The 24,569-nt window shown below is 38.2% G+C and overlaps 1 protein-coding gene across 4 annotated transcripts in view; it reads left to right on the top strand.

Moving 5' to 3' along the window:
* The window catches only part of PLEKHA1 (pleckstrin homology domain containing A1), a 127,700-nt gene that overhangs the window by 57,033 nt on the left and 46,098 nt on the right, over window positions 1-24,569 (top strand). For all 4 annotated transcript variants that reach the window (XM_053692626.1, XM_053692628.1, XM_053692629.1 and 1 more), the window contains exons 2-4: window positions 39-199; window positions 8,998-9,054; window positions 9,145-9,190. In XM_053692626.1, the coding sequence (XP_053548601.1) occupies window positions 59-199; window positions 8,998-9,054; window positions 9,145-9,190 (244 nt within the window). In that variant the 5' untranslated portion in view covers window positions 39-58. The remainder of the gene's footprint in view (window positions 1-38; window positions 200-8,997; window positions 9,055-9,144; window positions 9,191-24,569) is intronic.

The following is a 24,569-nucleotide window of genomic DNA, read 5'->3' as shown; positions in this document are numbered from 1 at the left end:
GTGTACTGTGAAACTAATTAATCTCTCAATTAACACAGGGTAATGTTCCAGCTCAGACATGCCTTATGTGGATCGTCAGAATCGCATTTGTGGCTTCCTGGACATCGAGGAGCATGAAAACAGTGGGAAGTTTCTGCGGAGATACTTCATCCTGGATACCAGTCAAGATAGCCTTCTCTGGTACATGGACAACCCTCAGGTGAAGGGAATGTGTATGTTTTCCAGTATGAGCACAAGAATCTAATAATAGAATTGGCTTCTATGAGGCTTAGCCTATGTTGGGCACATAAGTATGTCAACCTCCAAGGGCCTGATCATCAAGACTCACTAGCATGGAGAACAATCTCGCCAAATCTTTGGGGTTATTTTTTAGCATTATTTTGCAATGTAGGTGTCTCTCCTTCACACCCAGAACACTGCATAGAGAGATAAACAACTCTCAAGAAAATGCTGGATTTTTAAAAGTACTTGAGGGACCTTGCGGTACTGAAGAGACGTATTAGATCATCTCAGTAGAGTGTAGAAGTTTAGATCATCAGATCCCAAGTCCTATCACACTGGGAAATACTTACATGGCAATAACGGCTGTTTTAATGGGACATTAACTAATGATAATGGTTATAAATGATTTACTTGAATGTATTCTAAATCATTACCATTTCCTATTCCAATGGACTGGCTGGCATCTTGTTAGTCAGCTTGGTATTTTGAGTAAAAATCAGACTAGTTAGTCTCTTTATGTGTATGTGTATATATATATACAGGTAGCCCTCAGTTTACGCTGGTGTTAGGTTCCAGAAGGAGTGGTTGTAAATTGAAACCATTGTAAATTGAAACCCAGTTTATAATGTAAGTCAATGGGAAGTGAGGGAGTTAGGTTCCAGGCCCCTCTCAAAATTGTCATAAGTAACACCTAATACATTATTTTTAAAGCTTTGAAATGAAGACTTTAAATGCTAAACAGCATTATAAACCTAATAAAATAATCACACGACACAGAAAATATAATTAAACTAAGTTAAATGAACAAAAACATTTGCTAAACAGCATTATAAACCTAATAAAATAATCACACAACACAGACTTCACTTGCATTTTTCTGCAAACAGTTCATTCTATGCTAGAGAAAGGGGGTATCAACGGCACTACTTAGCCTAATGTGGCTTAAATATTTCTAATTCCCAGTTTAACCCCTGTTTGTCCTTAGTGTATGTGGGAATAATTCCCTTATAAAAATGTGGACTACTAAAGGTGCTATGTAGTTTTCAACATGTGAAACTTGGTAGAGAGAGGCTCTAACTCGACAGACTACATATATAGCACTCTTGGGGGTTAATATAGGGTATAGTTCTAAATGGTATGAAAGACTTTGTTTCTTTAGGCAAAATAGAGTTACTGATGGTCTAGTGAGTTAGCGTGTTCCACGTTAAAACATAACTTTTATTGTGTCAAACTTAATATAAAATCCTGGAAATAAATTTAAAAACACACTTAGATGCTAAAGACTCAGTGGTTAACCTGTTCTTTTTAAGTAGATTCTAGTCAGGTAGGTTATAGGTTATACTGGTAACCTTCTAAAGTACAATTGCAACAAGTTAATTGAACCTGATGCAAACTTATAACAAGAGGTCATGTGATAGTTGTGTGTGTATATCTGTGTAATAGACCTAACAGAGTAAAATATTCTGTAGTCTTAAATAGTAATAATCTTAATAAGACATTACTTAGTTATACGCAACAGTTACTGTATATTACAATTTGACCATTTGTTAATACAGCTCTAATTCTATTGCATCACCTCACTTCTGTCTACTGGTGGATAATATACTTAGTATGCTAACATGGGGTGATAAGAGTACCACAAATCTTTTTAAAGAAATTAATGGTGCTGTAGTCTGCAATTTTTAACCCAATGTGCTCATTCTGAATGTCAGATTAATAATCCACATACAGACAGCCCCTACTATCTTCATAGGATTATTATAGGCTCATGTGTTTGGGGTGACACTTGTGCTTTATGACTCACATATATTGGTTAAAAATTGTTAATATACAGTTATAACCCTTAAATAGGGTGTGCTGAGATAGTTTTTAGATTTATTGTGGGTTCATGTATTTTGATATAGCTCATATGTACTATAAGTTAGTATTACCCACTCGTATAAATCTACCTACAGCCCTTTAATTTAACAGCTAGTATGTTTAGTATACTGCTAACGTTGCATCAGTACCCACTTTCTTGAAATACTTGTTGTGGTGTCATGTAACATACTATATATTTATGTTATACACTTATATATTGGCACACTATTTGTATGTCATATACAGGAGCTCCAAAGAAAAGAGACAAAACCACACTCCATAAAAATTTGATGATTTATTGAATATTTTTAAAAATTCAAAAATAGTAATATGTGACAGCCTAGCCACTTGTATGGGGAAAGAGCGCAGCACACGGGCTTACGCGTTTCGGCTGTTAGCCGTAATCATAGCCTGTTGTGTGTCTGTGTTCCCTGCCTTTAAGAACACCTGAATCTTTTCTAATTGGTTAAAAACATTATGCGCTATTCCTCCTTCTAATGCCCAGGTAATGCTAAACACCTACAGCTGTGTACTTAACCCTATCACTCTTTCAGTAACTACTTCTATCTGTTATTGTTTAGCTACTCGTACTTATATTCGAGAATTGTGCTATATACATAATGTGTGATAATAAGGGATATGCCAGATGAAACACATTGGAACAGATCTATCTATAGCTTAAACTCCTGAAGAAAATCTACTTAATACCCTAATGATATAGGAGAGATATTGTTTGGCCTCTTAAATACAAAAATATTAATTATAGTGAATTACATTGGCTCAACTTTTCTTGAGAAGACATGCCGTTATACACTCTTAGTGTGGGTGGGAAATGTTACTTGTACTTATTTAGTCTATATAACCTTCTTAATATCTTTCCTTGAGGTTGTCTCCACACTTGATCCGATTGACTGTGGGAAACCACAGACATGTTATGTGTATATTGTTTCCCTAATATCTATTCCTCACCCTTTTCTAGAAGCTAATCTAACATGTATGCTACTTGTCAGAGAACCTATTTATGTAACTACACTTTGTTAGAGATACAAAGAGAAATAAATTAGCAACTATGTTGGGGTAATCATAATGAATATGAGTGCATGAATGGTGTATATGGGGTAATGTAACCCTTGGAATTGAATGATAGGGGTAGATCATTCCCAATAGTTGATAATATCATACCTGGAATTGAGACCCTCAGGGAGTCTTGTTCTGAGTCTCAAAACCCAGAACATCTCCCTTCTTGCTAAGAGTTTATCTAAATTACCTCCCCTTTTAGGGACTTTTACTTCCTCTATAGCACACCACCTTAATGTGTTTATTTCTCCATTGTGTCTCTCAGTGAAGTGTTTAACCAGGGGGGTTTGGGATTTACCTCTGGAGATTGTGGATATATGCTCCCTTATTCTTGTCTTAATGTCCCTTGAAGTAAGACCAATATACTGAACTTTACATTTTTGACATGTGAGCATATATATGACACTCTCTGTCATACAATTCATACAGGTGTTTATCTGAAAGACCTCTCCTGTCACCTGGGACTTAAATGACTTAGTTTTTTCTAAATATTCGCAGGGCTTGCATTTTCTGTGACCACAGTTATACATGCCTCTGCTAGTCAACCAGGTACTACTAGGTTTTGTTTGGGACTTAAGTTCAGTTGGAGACAGCAAGGACCCCAAAGTAGGACACTTCCTTGAACTGCACCTAACTCCCTTTTTGACAACATTGATCAATTTGTCATCCGCTGCCAGAATGGGAAAATGCTTTTTTATTATATTGGTAATTTCGGGAAACTGGGCACTGTAGTTTGTAACAAATGTTAACCCTTTAAAATTATCTTGCTGTTTTTGATTGTTACTTTTTCCTCTGAGGAAGGAGTCTCTCATCTTGAATTCAACTTGTTTTTTTGCTCTAGTTATTATTTTCTGTGTGTACCCTCTCATTTTTAACCTTTGTTCAAGGGCAACTGTTTCCTGGCGAAAATCTTCGTCATTCGAGCAGTTTCTCTTTAGGCGAATGAATTCCCCTTTCGCTACTGCAGCTGCTGTGTGTCTAGGATGACAGCTGCTGTAGTGTAATAGTTTATTACCACTGATGGGTTTCTTATATACTTTGGAGATTACTTTTTCGCCAATTACCCCTTTTAGGGTGAGATCAAGATAGTTGGTTACTGTGGAATTACATTCAAAAGTAAAACTCATGCCCACATCATTGTCATTGAGAGTTTCTATGAATGTTGAGATGTCTGAAGGATCCCCCTTCCATACAAAAAGGAGATCGTCAATGTATCTGCCATACATGGCGATACTATCTTTATAGATATTTCTATCTCCAAAGATGTGGAAAAATTCCCACCAACCTAAAAATAGGTTGGCATACGAGGGGGCAAACTTGGCCCCCATCGCAGTTCCACATCTTTGGAGATAGAAGACATCCTGAAACTGGAAAAAATTGTGAGTTAAAAGATACCTAGTAACTCTGAGGGCAAAATCTTGAAAATCCAGTGAAAAATCCGAGTAATTTCTTAGAAAAAATTTAATAGCCCTCAAACCTTCCTCATGAGGGATCGAGGAGTACAGGGATACAGCATCTACTGTTATCCAGTGGTACTCCTTGTCCCATATTTGTGTTTCCATCATGTTTAAGACATGTTTAGTGTCCTTAATGTATGAGGGTAAATTTTTCACCATAGGCTGCAATATGCTGTCAAGCCACTGGGATAATGGTTCTAAGAGGGACCCTATCCCGCTAACTATGGGACGGCCTTTTATGTCATCTATTGATTTATGGACTTTGGGTAGGTGATGGAACAGGGGTGTTCGTGGGTTATCTACCAATAGAAATTCCATTGTTTTTTGATCGATACACCCCTGTTCCATCCCCTCATCCAATAGATGCCTCAGTTCCCTCTTGAATTTCTCAGTTGGATCTGTATGTAAAATTCGATAATTCCTTTCATCACTCAGTTGCCTTAAAGCCTCCTTAACATAGACCTCCCTGTCCATAACTACCACGGTCCCTCCTTTATCTGCATTTTTGATGACAAGTTCTGTGTCATCTTGAAGTTGTTTTAATGCTAACCTCTCTTCTTTTTTTAGATTTTGTTTGGTGGGAGCAGTGTTATCTTTGAGTGCTATAAGGTCTCTTTCCACTCTATTAAAAAATGTCTCTATGATGGTCCCTCTTTCCTGTATGGGATAAAACACAGACTTGGGTTTATAGCAAGTGCCTTTATTAATATAACCCTGTTCCGTGTGTGCCTCAAACTGTAGATTCTGCAATGTTACCTCATCACAAGTTTCCTGGAAACTCTTTTTGATACGCTCAGTGTCTGTTTCTACATCCCTAAAATCAGAGACTTCAGTGTCTTCTCTACCAGAAAAGTGTTTTTTTAATGTTAAATTTCTCACCAATTTGTTAACATCGATGATGGTCTGGAACACACTGAAGTCTGTGGTAGGTGAGAAGGATAATCCATACTGCAAAACATCAAATTGGGTTTTAGTTAACTGTTTCTTAGACAAATTAATCACACTGCCTATTTGTACTTTGTTTGTTTCTTTTGCTCTCTCAATTTGTACCTCTCTTGTGACATGTTTACACTGGGAACTGTCCTTACTGCTGTGTCCATTGGAAAAACCTGTTCTATTTCACTGGCTACTGCCTTGTGTTTCTCTGTATTTGTCGGTGTGTACCTAGTTTCCCCTTGTTTAGAGGTCATTTTTTTCTTTTGCTTTCCTTTCGTGGCGGATATGGTATCCCCCCCTATATTCTCACTTGTGTTTTTCAAAATTCCTGTATAAACTACTGGCATTTCCTCATTGTCTGAGGATTTATCCTCAGAGGAATATCCCATTTCCCCTTCTGATGCACTATCTGAGAAAGACACTGCTTTTTGACTATTCCTGTTTTTCTTATTCCTGTTTTTTCTTTGTCTATTCTGTTTACTAAATCTATTGGAAGCTCGCTGTTTCCTGTTCCAAATGTACACTGTTTTATTCTCATAGTCTGACTTATCTCTCAGATATTTAGTGTGTTTATTCTCCATAACCATTTTTTTGTTAATAGCCACTGTATTTCTAAGAATGCCATCAAACTTTTGGAAATCTGTGTCCTCTCTTCTCTTATTCATCTCTAGCTGTGTGTCATCTATCTGTTTTCTGGTCTCTATTAACTGTTTTTCTTTATATTCTACCAACATTAACATCAACCTGGATGAACACTCTGAGAGTATCTCATTCCAAGACTCAATGAATTCATGGTCGTTAGTATCCACCTCAAAAGTGGGAAATTTAAAGATTCTGAGACCTCTCGGTATCATTTTCAGTCTCATATATCTGTCTAATGTCCATAAGTCCCATTGTAGTCTGGTCTCCTTTAGCAATTGCTTCTCCATGGTATCAAATAAGCTACTCAGTGTTAAAATCCCCTTGTCATTTGAAAAAATCATGTCACAGTCCATTGTGTTCATATTTCTGGCTGCTGTAGGCATTAAAGCAAAAAACTGTTGCTGCTGGCTGCTGTCCATTTTATTAATTTTATTACAACCTGCTCCCCACACACTTATGAGAGCTAGTTCCCAGTGCTTCGCCGTGGGCACTATAGTAAACTAATACAAGAGTTCAGTAAAAAGGGGCACTAGCTCTGTAGGAACTCTCACAGGAAAAACAATCAATTCCCTTAATATAGAGCAATGTCCATTGGATGTAAAATCATGTATCTTGGAAAATGACTTTTTAGCTTTTAAAGATGGCAACCAAACAGTCCCTGAGTTAACCACTTCTGTAATTAACAATTTTGTCGGTCTTTTGTGGGTCAAATCTGGTAACTTTCTGCTATAGTGGGAAAACTTTTCTTTTGTATTTATTATAAAGAAATGAACCGCCGTTGGGTATAATCCCACTTCGGTTCACTCACCCACTCAGCCGTGACCCTCCGTTCGCCTCTTGACTCTCGTCGATGCTCCGTTCGTGTGTGGTGACGTCACCGCTTTCAGCGTGTGCGTCCGCCGTCTCCTGTGATTGGCTGTAGTTCCGGGTATTGCGTCTGGGGTCTGTGTCCGCCTCTGCTCCTGGAACTGGATTCGGATGCCTGTGGACCTACGATTTGGGTCTCTGCTCCTACTCCTCCAGCCCTCTGCAGCTTGGACAGCCCAACGCTACCTTCCGGGTAAGCCTTTTTCTCCTAATTAGGTTCCGGTGATTCCGTTTGTGTTTGGGGTGACACTTGTGCTTTATGACTCACATATATTGGTTAAAAATTGTTAATATACAGTTATAACCCTTAAATAGGGTGTGCTGAGATAGTTTTTAGATTTATTGTGGGTTCATGTATTTTGATATAGCTCATATGTACTATAAGTTAGTATTACCCACTCGTATAAATCTACCTACAGCCCTTTAATTTAACAGCTAGTATGTTTAGTATACTGCTAACGTTGCATCAGTACCCACTTTCTTGAAATACTTGTTGTGGTGTCATGTAACATACTATATATTTATGTTATACACTTATATATTGGCACACTATTTGTATGTCATATACAGGAGCTCAACTTATACATTATTCAACATATTGTTGTTGGTTCATGTGTTTAGTGCAATATTTGTTTGTCCGAGCAGGGCCCCTATGCACAATTGACAATTCCGCGCATGTGCAGGTTCAAGGCTATAGATATTCAGATAGAGATAGTTAATAAATATAGTATATTATGTTTACAGATATTAGTGGTACCACCAACTTATTTGTAGACTTATAATTATAACGTAACCGTTATTATCAAATGAGTGAGAGAGGTAATCTTTAATTTGATATAGATGTACACTTTGTATACCGTGTTTTTGAGGCAGTGTTAATTCTCATAAATGGAAATTCAGTATACCTATGTCCTACATGCTATAACTACTCAGGTACAGCTCATCCGTTTTGGTATACAGTGTTACAATTTAAATTACTGATGATACCACACGTTGGATGTAAGTTTGTAACTGTAGCGTAGCGGTTATTGCCAATAGGTGACAGAGCTGTTTGCTAATTATATAGAGAGATTTTTGAGTGCAGCTAACTCGAACACAAATGCTGTCTAATTTCAGCACACACATGCAATGCCGGTTTTACCAATTCTAATGGGGCTACTGCTGACCACACCACTCGGTATATAGCCGATGGAGTAGATGCAATCTTACCCGGTAATCATTAAATTGTATGCCAGTATTATGTATTTAATATTTGATTCCCAGCTTGCAGATAAAAGTTTATCTGTGTCGAGTAGCTCCTACAGCTCTGCCCCACAGCTAGATATACAGATTTGGTATCGTTTGCACATCAAGTCTATTGAACGAATATCGAGCGTGTAAGAACAAACATAGTTAGATTTTAACCAGGATAATAACCACCTAAAACTAGTGTTTAAGTAAATTAAGAACAGGTTTAGTAATATAGCATTCTAAGGCTCATCTAAAAATACAGGAGCTCCAGGACTCCTCACCAATTCCCTAACGTCCCTAACATGTTTCGCCCTAACGGCTTTCTCAAAGGGTGCTTCTTTCTATGCATTCCAATCTGGACTGATTTATAGACAGGAAGATCTTGTTCCTTTGAAATCTGCTCGATAGCTCAGGTCTGGTTAAACTGATTAATTTCAGCTTGCTTGGCTTTGCTGCAACACAAGCAGACAGCTCCACCTACTGGCTATTTTAATAAATGCTCTGCTTCTCAATGCTTTTCAATAGCAGTCACATGACTGGAAAAAAAGGTTGTTATTCTGAAACGGTGTGAATTGAACCGTTGTAAAACGAGGGCCACCTGTATATATAATCTATCTATCATTTATCTCTGAGAATTGAATGTGATTCATAACTTATATACTTTTTTATTTTTTTGTTACATTAATTTATATATTTTATTATTTAGAACCTACCAGCTGGCTCCCCCTCTGTTGGATCTCTAAAGCTGACTTACATTTCTAAGGTAAGTGTCTCATATTTAGTTATTCACAATTTTCTTCTTTGTCCTTTTGCAGATGCTAAATTTCTTTTCTCCATTAATGTTTGTTTTCAGGTCAGTGATGCCACAAAACTTCGACCGAAGGCTGAATTCTGCTTTGGTGAGTTGAGAAAATCTTTTTGATTTAAGTTGAAGTAAGTCTGACCTATCATGGCGTATCGCAGTCCTTTTGTACAAAAGCCATATAAGTGCTTTTACTGCTATGATTCCTTGATACCTCCTTTTAAAATTTGTCTCTACCTATCTTGAAACCTAGAGCTTAAAAGTAGCGTTATTTTATTGTTGCTTTACATTTTCAGTACCAGATTGCTGTAACATGTATATCTATTTTGAGTGTTATTGAGTTAAACACTCAGTAAAAGTGCAGCTCAAGACCCGCGGAGCATGTAACTTTTCAACTAAGGGACATTTTAATACTAAATAAATGCTAGATAGAATGATGCATTCAAAGAAAAGATTAGTCTGAGATTAACATGTAAATGTATTTTTTTAAAGTCTTATTAGCTGTTTAAATATTGACAAAAAAAGTGTAAAGTTTTAGTGCCTATAAAACAATGGGAACTGCCATGTTGTAACTTGTGTTACCTTCTCTGCTGTGGCCAATTAGGGACAGTTATAAATAGGTCACTAGAGTGTGCAGCCAATGACTGTGTAGATAGAATATAATAGTGTTCTGCACTTCCATTTCTAACAGGAACTGAAAAGCTCACAATTTCAGAATAGAATTCCCAGAAAAGGAGACAAAATAAATAACGTGTATATTTATATATAATCTTTGAAGTGGTGTATTCCCCGAAACGTCGCTTGAAGCCCAGAGAGTGCTGTTTTCTTCTGATTTTATTTAGAACCCTACTCAGCACCCTGACTTCGTAATTGAGTTTGTGAGAGTGCACCTGATATATATATTTTATCATTTTATATTACCATCTCAAAGTGTTTAATGTTCCTTTAAATAATCGGTCTACTTTTCGTTCTTGCTATGTGTTTCCAGGGTTATGTTCAGCATTCTTATGCTGCCCAATAACATTAAGGTGCTTTGTATCTTTCGGTTTGCTGTGATGTTACTATTACTGCTATTGTCTAACAAAAGGTAGTTTAACCAGACCCTGACAGTTGTGCTTTGCAGGACCTCTTGAGATCTGCTATTTTAAATCATTTCCTGTATAGATGTGCCTCTTCATTCCTTTCCTGTCTTACTTCCTCCATATCTAGCTCCTTCGCTTCACAAACTACTATCTCATTTGTTTTGGAAGACATTAGGATGAGGAATAACCATTGTTCAACATGATAACGATCGTAAGCTGGCCTGAAAAGACCTTCATATTTTGTATATTTTATTGGGAGATTGCTGCCTCACGTACTGTGAGCTGCTTCTTAAGTTGAAAATATTTTTAAATTCCTTATAAATGCTACAGCATTTTTCTGCCATGCTAAGGACTATCTAATAGGGTGCAAATCTATTTGTGTGTGAGCCCAAATCAGTGATAATCTTAAAGAAATAGTCTCTTAAAGGTTCCTTAAACTACTGGCACAACTACAATAGCATATTTACTACTTACTATGCTTCCCCACACAGGGCGCCACCGTCTTAGAGGTAAGGTATTCCTGCACAAATGGTGCGCAGAATTTTTTTTTTCTGATTCAAATATAGTGTACAATTTTTTAAAAACAAAATAAAGAATTTCCACCTATTATCAAACTGATTTTGCTCCCTCGGTATCCTTTGTTGAAAAAGCAAATCTAGATGGGCTCATGGGCAGCAGTGTACTACTCTACTGGGAGCTAGTAATTGGTGGCGTCACACATGTTTTCACAACAAATGTGCTTAGCTCGTTCTCAGTCGTGCATTGCTGCTCTGAAGTTGACTTTAAAAAGGGGTTTAAAGCGACATTACGGTCAAAATTGAAATGCACATAGATGAATTACATCTTTTGGCTAGAAACATATTTACAATATAAATGTATTGGCAAAAATGCTTCTAGTAAAAGTAATCACTGTTTTAGAGTTAACATGTTTCTCTGCACGTGCATCTGAAGCATAGCTAGATATTCTCAATGCACCAGCATTTTAAATACTGCAGCTACTCAGAGAGCAAGTGGGTCTTTTATCATGTCAGCACTTCACAAACTGAGTTATTACCTGATGGTACAAACACCTTAGGCTCTCTGAGCAAGTGCTGTGTTTAAATGCTGGTGCACGGTGCATACTTAAATACACTTTTGTAAGGGCTATAGCTTTTGTTAGAAGCATTTTTGCTAATGCATGTAAATTACAAAAATGCTTCTATTCAAAACTGAAATGCATCTATGTGGATTCCAGTTTTGGCTGATAATATATCTGGGCATTTTCTTTTTAATCTTTTATATCTCTTTAAACTCCAAGACGACATTGTAAAATATAAAGATTCTGAGCATCCCCAACCGGCACTTGTATAGAGTTTTAAAATATGAGAATAGCTTTAAAAAGACACACAGGCACCAGAAACCATAACACCGGGACTAATATTTATGCTATTGTAGCTGTGCTCAGCAGATTAATGTTCCTTTAAGGGACCATGGTATTTTTACATTTAAAGGGACATTAAAGTTTTTTTCTTATAAATCTACAATATATATTAGCAATTAAAGAATTGCTGATATACATTGCTAATTTAAAGTATATAAAAAAATTAGTCATGAAAGTCAAAAGAATACTTTTATGATTCAGATAGAGCATGAAATTCTAATTGAGTTATTTTAATAATATATTCTTGTCATTGGCTCACCCGATGTGTTCAGGTGTCTCCCAGTAGTGCTCTGCTGATCCTAGATAATAAAGCACGTTTGATAATAGAAGTAAATTGGAAAGTTGTTTAAAATGTACTAGTCGGTAAGCCTCCCCACAATAAACACATTATCCAAAATAAAAAAAATTAAACCTAATCCCTATGAAAATAAAAAATCCCCCCCAAAAAAATAAAAACACCCCCTAATCTAATACTAAACTTCTAATAGTCCTTAAAATGGCTTTTTGTAGGGCACTGCCCTAAGTTAAACAGCTCTTTTAAGATGAAAAAATACTAAGTCACCCCTAACAGTAAAAAACCCCCACCCACCAAACCCCCCAAAATATAAAACCTAGCACTAAAAAAACATAAACTACCCATTGCCCTGAAAAGGGCATTTGTATGGGCATTGCCCTTAAAAGGGCATTTAGCTCTTTTTCACTGCCCTTAAAAGGGCATTCAGCTCTTTTTCAAAGTGCCAAAAGTTAAAAAAATAACCCCCCCCCCCCAAAAAAAAACCAAACTAACAGCCCCAAATAGGTACTCACAGTTCCTGAAGTCCGGCGAAGAAGGTATTCTTCCAGGCGGGTCCATCATCTTCATCCACAGCGAAGGCGGAGCGGAGGTCCGGAGCAGTCTTCCGAGATGTGATGATCCTCGGCGACATGGAGGCTCTTCTTCTTCATCTAATGTCCGTGGTATACTGAAGATTGAATGCAAGGTACCGCAATCAATTTTGGGTACCTTGCATTCCTATTGGCTGAATTTTTCAAAACAGCCAATAGAATTAGAACTACTAAAATCCTATTGGCTGTTTTAAATCGGCCAATAAAATTTCAGTAGCTCTCCTATTGGCTGCTGAATTTTTCAAAATAGCCAATAAAATGAGAGCTACTGAAATCCTATTGGCTGTTCAAATCAGCCAATAAGATTTCAGTAGCTCTCATCCTATTGGCTGATTTTTAAAATTTCAGCCAATAGGAATTCAAGGTACCCCAATAAATAGATTCTGTTGGCTGCCTCGTGCTGCCAACATTCCTTTGAGGATGCGTGCGCAACTGCCGACGGCGACAGACAAACACAAATATAGTATAGATATGCTCTATCTGAATCATAAAAGAACATTTTTGGATTTCATGTCCCTTTAAAATCCTACAATTACAGCCAGTTATATTAGTAGCCTAGAAGTGGAGTGTCACAAATCGGTTATGAGTGCTTCATTGAGCATATGTTTGCCATGGGCTATTGATCTGATCCCTTATTGGCCCATTCTGTAACTACTCAGTTACAAGTTTACATTAGCTGTAATACAGTATCAACTGTACAGTTATGATATCCCTAGGGACGTAGCCCGTTTTATTCTGTTCATGTATGGAGGGTTTGTTGTAGCATTTTGTTTTGCTTGTTCGTATGTAGAAATCCAGTTTTAAAATGAAATTCTCCTGTACTTCTTAGCAGTCAGTGAAGCTTTAACATAATGAAGGCGTCAATCCTTCTTAAAGATCACATTGTGTATTTTTCTTTTCACGTTGGGGTATGTGCCTGGTCAGCTACACTAGGTATTGCAGTATGTTTGAGTGTAGCCCTCCCTTTTAGAGTTTGTGCAGCACATCCTGAATCCCAATAGCTTTTGTAATTCTAGAGAAGAATGCACAGCACGGCACAGCCTTTCAACCTTAGGGCAGATCCCAACCTGTCTTGGATTCCTGGGGTCAGGAGAGTGGCTGCTACATTCCCCACATGCCAGTCAGTTGTTCTAGAAAGACCTTATCCATCTTAAAGGCACAGTCTAAATGTAATAGTGGAAATTTGCAAGTCTTGCAGGAAGTAAGAAATAGAAGGAAAATTAGAAATAGTTTCAACTGATATTATTGTTAAAATATAGCTTTTAAAGGGACATTAACAAATCATCAATTGATGAAGTGATTTAATTTCATATTGAAAGTTATAGGAAAGGCAGTTTTGTGCACCCATCAGCAAAAAAAAACCAAGTAGCAATTTAATTCAGGAATATTTGTTAGGAAAAAACTGCATTTTACTATGGTGTAAACCTCACCTTATCAGTCCTGGGTGCAACTATTTTTAATCTGTGATCAGGCTATGGTTTTGCCTTCTTTCTAAAAAAAGTGAACATTGCAGTTAATACGGGTATAAAAGGAGCATAGTCTAAACATTAGCAATGGCTTGTAGGTGCGTGTGGGTTATGTTTTTAACACACTAGTGATTGGATGAGCTATTATTGTTCCTGCTACAAATGCATGTATCGTCACCTTTATTCCTTTTATGTGTTTTAAAAATGTTTTTGTTCTCCCCTTTTAATGGGTTCCCATTCATCCCATTGATCCATTTTGCCTGCTTGACTGTATTAAATAGTTTACCAATAGCTTCTTTTCCGTTTTGTTTTCTCATTGAAACCTCCACCTATACTGATACTTTTAAATTCTTTGTTATCTATGTAAACACAGCAGTAGAAACCAACCTCACAGTGAAGGGGAGCAAAAAGAGCCCAGCTAATTTGAAAGAGCTTCTGCAGCTGCTTTGAATACAGTTAACTTTTATCAGCTGCTTGCCTGAGTACATTGTCTCTTTAACGCCCATTTTGCAGGTGTTAAAGAGAAATGGAAGTCAAAATATTTTTTTCATGATTTCTATAGTGTAGAGGGAACAGTTTTGAAAAAGGTGTATGTACCTCTTGTTTTGTATCATTTGTTGAAACGTACCTCTATGAGACCATATCTTCCATGTGTCTTTAAAAGTCTCACTTAAAGGGACAGCATAATGTAAAATAGTTTTTCCCTTAATGTGTTTACAATTGCTTTTTTTACCAACTGCAGAGTAAAAAATGTATGAAAATTAGCTTTTTAAGGCTTATTTGTTTATATTAAAGCTCTTATTTTGAAGCCACAACCTAATAAAATGGGTTGAGCTTGTAGGTATAATCAGACCTCATTACTGTATCACACAGTGTACATATTCATGTTTCTTTATCTTATATCTGTCCATAAAACAATCACCAGTACTTGGAGAGAGCAATGGAAAATCAACATTTTATTACCTTATCTCTGCTATATCCCACTGGGAGTGTAATTTCTGCTGGCTGTGTTTACAAAGCTTATCTATAGCTTGGACCTGCGGCCACAAACTTTCAGACTAGGTGGGGATACCACATGCCAATATAAGGGTAAAGGAGCTACCTGTAAACAATTTAATACACTCCAGCAGGTTAAGTGGATCATTGGGAACAAATTAAAGGGGAGAAAGTTTTTGAGAAAACTGTCCCTTTAAAGGAACATAATACCCAAATGTTAAAGCACTTGAAAATGATGCAGCATAGCTATAAAAAGCTGATTAGAAAATTTCACCTAAACTAAAAAGCTGATTAGAAAATTTCACCTAAACTTCTTTATGTAAAAAAGGAAGATATGTACCTTAAAATTTCCTAAGTATTCACACCCCACTGTAAAGAGACTTTAAGCTGCCAGTCAGGATGCTAGTCCCAGGACAAGCCAGGGAGTGTGCATCTGGCATGTGCAGGCACAGTTATGTTATTTTCCTATTTAGTTTATGGAAGTTAGTGTGAAATCTCATGAGATCCACTGCAAAGTAATGCAAGACCTCAGCTGATTGGTTATTGTGTTTTCTTTTTTTTCTTTTTTTTTTTAACTTGCAGCTCAAACTGTTCACAGAGCAGTTACTCTGGTGAGCTGAAGGAATTTTGAGGTGAAACATCTTCCTTTTTTTTTTCTGATTCGTCTGCTATGCAGACCTCCTCCTGAGTGTAGCGTCTGACGTCCTCAACGAATCCTAATAGGGGGTGTGGATATCGACCTGTGTGTCTGAGAGCCCAGTGGTAAAGTCCATAAGCAGCAATGAAAAACGAAGAAACCAGGGCGGCTCACTCAAAACACACTTTATTGTAAAATATATATTCAATGTGGGCTATACAACAAAAACAGTTGCAAGGATAAAATCACATCTATGTAAGACAAAAAGAGCAACACACATCCTGGCTAGGACGCGTTTTGGGTTTCCCCGTACTCAGATACCTGGGTGTGTGTCACCTGTGCTAACAGAAATTACCCACCAGGTCTATGCCGATATTAACTCTCTCTTTACCGTAAAGACATCTTATGCAAAAATACACAGAACATTTGTATATGGCTTGATGCAGCACAAAGCAAATTAACTACAAAAAGCCTTAATTTATATATATATATATATATATATATATATATATATATATATATATATATATATATATATATATATATATATATATGCATAAGTTGCTAGTCTAGCACAATAGTATTGGAAAAAGAATGTATAAAGATTAATTAGCTAAAAAGACCTGTTAGATTACTATGTGTTTATATATAGTGGGAAAATAGAAAAGACCATTTTGCTAATATTACAAAGACATCCTTATTATTCATAATTTTTTCAAATTGGCCTATTGTTAACATGAGTCATGACAGATTACCTTATAATTTTAAAGAAAATATTTATCATACTTATATACACCATATTACCATATATGAGTACTACTTTGGTGATGTTTAACAAAGGATAGATAAACCTATAAAGAGCTATGTGTAGATCCGACTTATATACACCATATTACCATACATAAGTATTATTCCGGTATTGTTAAACAAAGGATAGATAAACATATAAAGAACTATGTTTGGATATATATTTGCCTGAATATTACTTCAACAAAATACTAGACTCTATGTAGATGCCCACAAACCAAAGTGTAAAACCATATCACACATTTATTTATTATAAACTTTATATTTAAGGGGGCATAGAGAATAAAACATCATGTTGATCCTACTGTCTCTCCCAATGATTCATGATATCAAAGGTCGAATTGAATCCTTTAGGAAATCTAGTATTTAATTTGAAGATCCAAAAAGTTTCTCTCCTATATAATTCTTTCTCCAACATTGGTGTGTCCGGTCCACGGCGTCATCCATAACTTGTGGGAATATTCTCTTCCCCAACAGGAAATGGCAAAGAGCACAGCAAAAGCTGTCCATATAGTCCCTCCTAGGCTCCGCCCACCCCAGTCATTCTCTTTGCCGTTGCACAGGCAACATCTCCACGGAGATGGTGAAGAGTATGTGGTGATTAGTTGTAGTTTTTTATTCTACTATCAAGAGTTTGTTATTTTAAAATAGTGCTGGTATGTACTATTTACTCTGAAACAGAAAAAGATGAAGAGTTCTGTTTGTGAGAGGAATATGATTTTAGCAGCAGTAACTAAAATCGTTTGCTGTTTCCACATAGGACTGTTGAGATGAAATAACTTCAGTTGGGGGAAACAGCAGACTTTTCTGCTTAAGGTATGACTAGCCATTTTTCTAACAAGACTGTGTAATGCTGGAAGGCTGTCATTCCCCTCATGGGGACCGGTAAGCCATTTTCTTAATCAAACAGAATAAAGGGCTTAATGTGGGATATAAAACTGGTAGACATTTTTATGGGCAAGATTGATTGCTTTATTTGAGCTTTTTATAAAGATTGATGTTGATATTCACACTTATAAAATTTGGGGAACGTTTTTTTAACGTCAGGCACTGGTTTAGACACCATTTCAGTCAGGAAGGGCCTTCCCTGTAGTAGGCTGAGCCTCATTTTCGCGCCATTACTGCGCAGTTTCTTTTGAGAGCAGGACATGCAGCTGCATGTGTGTGGGTCTGAAAGTATTTGAAAAGGTTCCTAGAAGGCTTCATTTGGTATCGTATACCCCCTGGGTTTGGTAAAGTCGCAGCAAAGGCTGTAGCTGGGACTGTAGAGGGGTTAAAACTTTAACCGGCTCCGGTTTCTTCATTTTAAGGGTTAAAGGTCTCAAATTTGTGGTGCAATGCTTTGAATGCTTTAAGACACTGTGGTGAAAATTTGGTTAAATTTGAACAATTCCTTCATAGTTTTTCACATATTCAGTAATAAAGTGTGCACTGTTTAAAATTTAAAGAGACAGTAACGGTTTTGTTTAAAAACGGTTTTTGTACATTATTGACAAGTTTAAGCCTGTTTAACATGTCTGTGCCTTCAGATAAGCTATGTTCTGTATGTATGGAATCCAATGTGTCTCCCCCTTCAAAATTGTGTGATAATTGTGCCATAGCGTCCAAACAAAGTAAGGACAGTACTGCCACAGATAGTAAAGTTGCCCAAGATGATTCATCAGATGAAGGGAGTAGACATAGTTCTACATCATCTCCTTCTGTGTCTACACCAGTTTTGCCCACGCAGGAGGCCCCTAGTACTTCTAGCGCGCCAATGCTTATTACTATGCAACAATTGACGGCAGTAATGGATAACTCCATAGCAAATATTTTATCCAAAATGCCTGCATATCAGAGAAAGCGTGATTGCTCTGTTTTAAACACTGTAGAGCAGGAGGGCACTGATGATAATTGCTCTGTCATACCCTCACACCAATCTGAAGGGGCCGTGAGGGAGGTTTTGTCAGATGGGGAAATTTCAGATTCAGGTAGAATTTCTCAACAGGCAGAACCTGATGTTGTGACATTTAAATTTAAATTAGAGCATCTCCGCGCACTGCTTAAGGAGGTGCTATCTACTCTGGATGATTGTGACAACCTGGTCATTCCAGAAAAATTGTGCAAGATGGACAAGTTCCTAGAGGTTCCGGTGCACCCCGACGCTTTTCCTATACCCAAGCGGGTGGCGGACATAGTGAATAAGGAGTGGGAGAAGCCCGGCATACCTTTTGTTCCCCCTCCTATATTTAAGAAATTATTTCCTATGGTCGACCCCAGAAAGGACTTATGGCAGACAGTCCCTAAGGTGGAGGGGGCAGTTTCTACACTAGCCAAGCGCACTACTATTCCTATCGAGGATAATTGTGCTTTCAAAGATCCTATGGATAAAAAATTGGAGGGTTTGCTTAAAAAGATTTTTGTACAGCAAGGTTACTTCCTGCAACCTATTTCGTGCATTATTCCTGTCACTACAGCAGCGTGGTTCTGGTTCGAAGAACTAGAAAAGTCGCTCAGTAGAGAGACTCCGTATGAGGAGGTTATGGACAGGGTTCACGCACTTAAGTTGGCTAATTCCTTTATTTTAGATGCCGCTTTGCAGTTAGCTAGATTAGCGGCGAAAAATTCTGGGTTTGCAATTGTGGCGCGCAGAGCGCTCTGGCTAAAGTCTTGGTCAGCGGATGTATCTTCCAAGACAAAATTGCTTAATATCCCTTTCAAGGGTAAAACTCTTTTTGGGCCAAAATTGAAAGAGATTATCTCAGACATCACTGGGGGTAAGGGCCACGCCCTCCCACAAGATAGGCCTTTCAAGGCCAAGAATAAGTCTAATTTTCGTTCCTTTCGCAATTTCAGGAACGGACCGGCCTCCAACTCTGCAGCTTCTAGACAAGAGGGTAATGCTTCGCAAACCAAACCAGCTTGGAAACCGATGCAAGGCTGGAACAAGGGTAAGCAGGCCAAGAAACCTGCTGCTGCTAACAAGACAGCATGAAGGAGTAGCCCCCGATCCGGGACCGGATCTAGTAGGGGGCAGACTCTCTCTCTTCGCTCAGGCTTGGGCAAGAGATGTTCAGGATCCCTGGGCACTAGAAATAGTTTCTCAGGGTTATCTTCTGGAATTCAAGGAACTACCTCCAAGGGAAAGTTCCACATGTCTCACTTATCCTCAGACCAAATAAAGAGACAGGCATTCTTACATTGTGTAGAAGACCTGTTAAAAATGGGAGTGATACACCCAGTTCCAACCGTGGAACAAGGAATGGGGTTTTACTCAAATCTGTTTGTGGTTCCCAAAAAAGAGGGAACTTTCAGACCAATTCTGGATTTAAAGTTCCTAAACAAATTTCTCAGAGTGCCATCGTTCAAAATGGAAACCATTCGAACGATTTTACCTACAATCCAGGAGGGTCAATTTATGACTACCGTGGATCTAAAGGATGCGTATCTACATATTCCTATCCACAAGGATCATCATCAGTTCCTAAGGTTCGCCTTTCTAGACAAACATTACCAGTTTGTGGCTCTCCCATTCGGGCTAGCCACTGCTCCAAGGATTTTCACAAAGGTACTCAGGTCCCTTCTAGCGGTTCTAAGACCAAGGGGCATTGCAGTGGCACCTTACTTGGACGACATTCTGATACAAGCGTCGTCTCTTCCAAAGGCAAAGGCTCACACAGACATCGTTCTGGCCTTTCTCAGATCTCACGGATGGAAAGTGAACATAGAAAAAAGTTCCCTGTCTCCGTCGACAATAGTTCCTTTCTTGGGGACAATAATAGATTCTTTAGAAATGAAGATTTTCCTGACAGATGTCAGAAAGTCGAAACTTCTAAACGCTTGTCAAGTTCTTCACTCTGTTCCACGACCTTCCATAGCTCAGTTCATGGAAGTAGTAGGGTTGATGGTTGCAGCAATGGACATAGTTCCTTTTGCGCGAATTCATCTAAGATCATTACAACTGTGCATGCTGAAACAGTGGAATGGGGACTATACAGACTTGTCTCCAGTGATTCAAGTAGATCAGAAGACCAGAGACTCACTCCGTTGGTGGCTAACCCAGGATCACCTGTCCCAGGGAATGAGCTTCCTCAGACCAGAGTGGGTCATCGTCATGACCAACGCCAGTCTAGTGGGCTGGGGCGCGGTCTGGGACTCCCTGAAAGCTCAGGGGCTATGGTCTCAGGAAGAGTCTCTTCTCCCGATAAACATTCTGGAACTGAGAGCGATATTCAATACTCTCAGGGCTTGGCCTCAACTAGCAAAGGCCAGATTCATAAGATTCCAATCAGACAACATGACGACTGTTGCTTACATCAACCATCAGGGGGGAACAAGGAGTTCCCTGGCGATGAGAGAAGTGACCAAAATCATAAAATGGGCGGAGGATCACTCCTGCCACCTATCTGCGATCCACATCCCAGGAGTGGAAAACTGGAAGGCGGATTATCTGAGTCGTCAGACATTCCATCCGGGGGAGTGGGAACTCCACCCGGAGATATTTGCCCAGTTGACTCAATTATGGGGCATTCCAGACATGGATCTGATGGCGTCTCGTCAGAACTTCAAGGTTCCTTGCTACGGGTCCAGATCCAGGGATCCCAAGGCGACTCTAGTGGATTTTAGTAGCGCCTTGGACCTTCAACCTAGCTTATGTTTCCACCGTTTCCTCTCATTCCCAGGCTGGTAGCCAGAATCAAGCAGGAGAGGGCCTCTATGATCTTGATAGCTCCTGCGTGGCCACGCAGGACTTGGTATGCAGACCTGGTGAATGTCATCGGCTCCACCATGGAAGCTACCTTTGAGACAGGATCTTCTAGTACAGGGTCCATTCGAACATCCAAATCTAGTTTCCCTCCAGATAACGGCTTGGAAATTGAACGCTTGATTTTATCTAAGCGTGGGTTTTCGGATTCTGTAATAGATACTCTGGTACAAGCCAGAAAACCCTGTAACTAGAAAAATTTACCATAAAATATGGAAAAGATATATCTGTTGGTGTGATTCCAAGGGATTCTCATGGAGTAAGATCAAAATTCCTAGGATCCTTTCCTTTCTCCAAGAAGGTTTGGATAAAGGATTATCAGCAAGTTCTCTAAAGGGACAGATTTCTGCTTTATCTGTCTTGTTACACAAACGACTGGCAGCTGTGCCTGATGTTCAAGCTTTTGTTCAGGCTTTGGTCAGGATCAAGCCTGTTTACAGACCTTTGACTCCTCCCTGGAGTCTGAATTTAGTTCTTTCAGTTCTTCAAGGGGTTCCGTTTGAACCTCTACATTCCATAGATATCAAGATGTTATCTTGGAAAGTTCTGTTTTTGGTTGCTATTTCTTCTGCTAGAAGAGTTTCTGAGTTATCTGCTTTGCAGTGTAATCCGCCCTATCTGGTGTTCCATTCAGATAAGGTTGTTTTGCGTACTAAACCTGGTTTCCTTCCAAAGGTTGTTTCCAACAAGAATATTAACCAGGAAATAGTTGTGCCTTCTTTGTGTCCGAATCCAGTTTCAAAGAAGGAACGTTTGTTACACAATTTAGATGTAGTTCGTGCTTTAAAGTTCTATTTAGAAGCAACAAAGGATTTCAGACAAACGTCTTCTCTGTTTGTCGTTTATTCTGGCAAGAGGAGAGGTCAAAAAGCTACTGCTACCTCTCTTTCCTTTTGGCTGAAAAGCATCATCCGATTGGCTTACGAGACTGCCGGACGGCAGCCTCCTGAACGTATCACAGCTCACTCTACTAGGGCTTTGGTATTGGTTCCCACAAGTTATGGATGACGCCGTGGACCAGACACACCAATGTTGGAGAAAACAGAATTTATGCTTACCTGATAAATTACTTTCTCCAACGGTGTGTCCGGTCCACGGCCCGCCCTGGTTTTTTAATCAGGTTTGATGAATTTCTTTCTTTAACTACAGTCACCACGGCACCTTATGGTTTCTCCTGTTTTTTCTCCTGTCCGTCGGTCGAATGACTGGGGTGGGCGGAGCCTAGGAGGGACTATATGGACAGCTTTTGCTGTGCTCTTTGCCATTTCCTGTTGGGGAAAAGAATATTCCCACAAGTTATGGATGACGCCATGGACCGGACACACCGTTGGAGAAAGTAATTTATCAGGTAAGCATAAATTCTGTTTTTCCCTGTCCCCACCCCTTTTGGGGCGATGTACTAGTTCAATTTCTTGCCACTTAAGGGTTTCAACTGACTGATTGTGTTTGTGTATGAAGTGAACAGCTAAAGCAGAGCACTCTTTTTTGCAATGAATGTTGCTAAGGTGCTCACGTATACGTGACCTCACCTCACTAGTTGTGAGGCCTACGTATTGAAGTTTACATTGGACACAGGAGATAAGATAAATCACGTAACCCATGCTGCAATTAATGCATTGGGAAATATCATATCTTTCTCCTGTGACAAAAGACTCAAAGTAGTTGACGGACAGTACATAATCACAAGCCTTGCACCTATTACTGCCACATCTATATGTCCCTCTATGTTTAAGCCAGGTACTAGTGACTTGGGGTTTAGGTAAAACTGTTGGAGACCATATATTGCCTAACGTTAAGCTCCGTCTGTATGAGAACCTGCATCCCTTGTCTACAGTAATATTCAGGCAAATATATATCCAAACATAGGTCTTTATATTGTAACAGGAAACACTTTTTTAACCACGGTCTTCTAGGGCACAAATGCAGCACAGGACAGTCACTGTAGTTTAAAAGGCTTTATTTTTCACAGCAATAACAAAAAGGCAGTTCATTTTCAAAAGAGGGAAATCCTTCCTCTGCAGCAAAGTTAAGTACTTTTAAATGTGTCCCAGCACTTCACAGCATTCCACAAGTGCTTTGTAAAAATAATGTCCTTTTACAGTTCACAGGAACAAAAGTTTTTTACACAGTGTAACAAACACACACACCAGCTTCTGTAGCTGTGTAACTAACTCTCTCAAGGCCTAAGTGAGGCTGCTATTTAAACCCTCACAACTTCTAATTAGCCACACCTGTGATTAGCTGCGGGACAGCTTCACAGCTGTCTGGGATAATCAAATACACACTCTTTCTCCCTGGGGTTTTAACTGAAAGGAGAAATAGCATGTACAATGCTTAGTCTTAAATATCTTCCATTTATAACCAGGCCTTGCTTTCTGTCACAATATGTTTATCCTTTGTTTAACAATACCAGAATAATACTTATGTATGGTAATATGGTGTATATAAGTAGGATCTACACATAGCTCTTTATATGTTTATCGTTTGTTAAACAACACCAAAGTAGTACTCATATATGGTAATATGGTGTATATAAGTATGATAACAAATATTTTCTTTAAAATTATAAGGTAATCTGTCATGACTCATGTTAACAATAGGCCAATTTGAAAAAATTATGAATAATAAGGATGTCTTTGTAATATAAGCAAAATTGTCTTTTCTATTTTCCCACTATATATAAACACATAGTAATCTAACAGGTCTTTTTAGCTAATTAATCTTTATATTTTTATATATTCTTTTTCCAATACTATTGTGCTAGACTAGCAACTTATGTATATATATATATATATATATATATATATATAAATGAAGGCTTTTTGTAGTTAATTTGCTTTGTGCTGCATCAAGCCATATATACAAATGTTCTGTGTATTTTTGCATAAGATGTCTTTACGGTAAGGAGAGAGTTGATATCGGCATAGACCTGGTGGGTAATTTCTGTTAGCACAGGTGACACTCATCAACTACAACACTGATATAGGTAGATTTGACACACACCCAGGTATCTGTGAGTACGGGGAAACCCGAAACGCGTCCTAGCCGGGATGTGTGTTGCTCTTTTTGTCTTACATAGATGTGATTTTATCCTTGCAACTGTTTTTGTTGTATAGCCCACGTTGAATATATATTTTACAATAAAGTGTGTTTTGAGTGAGCCGCCCTGGTTTCTTCGTTTTTCACTGCAGATTGTGTTTAACCCCCACAAAGGGGTTGTACTTATGTGCATCTGTGTAATAAAAAAAGTGTGTTTGCTTTTTATTATTGCACTAAAAAAACAAGAGAACAAAGCAAATTAGATAATAGAAGTGAAATGGAATGTTGTTTTAAATTGTTCTGTCTAAATCCAAAAACTTTAGTTTTGACTTTAGTCTCTCTTAAAGGGACATTATACATTAGATTTTGCTTTGCATAAATGTTTTGATGATGATCCATT

Source organism: Bombina bombina, chromosome 9 (assembly GCF_027579735.1).
Source record: "Bombina bombina isolate aBomBom1 chromosome 9, aBomBom1.pri, whole genome shotgun sequence".
Taxonomy (NCBI): Eukaryota; Metazoa; Chordata; class Amphibia; order Anura; family Bombinatoridae; genus Bombina; species Bombina bombina.
Note: the sequence above shows the minus strand (reverse complement) of the source record. Positions and strands in the feature narration are given on the sequence as shown.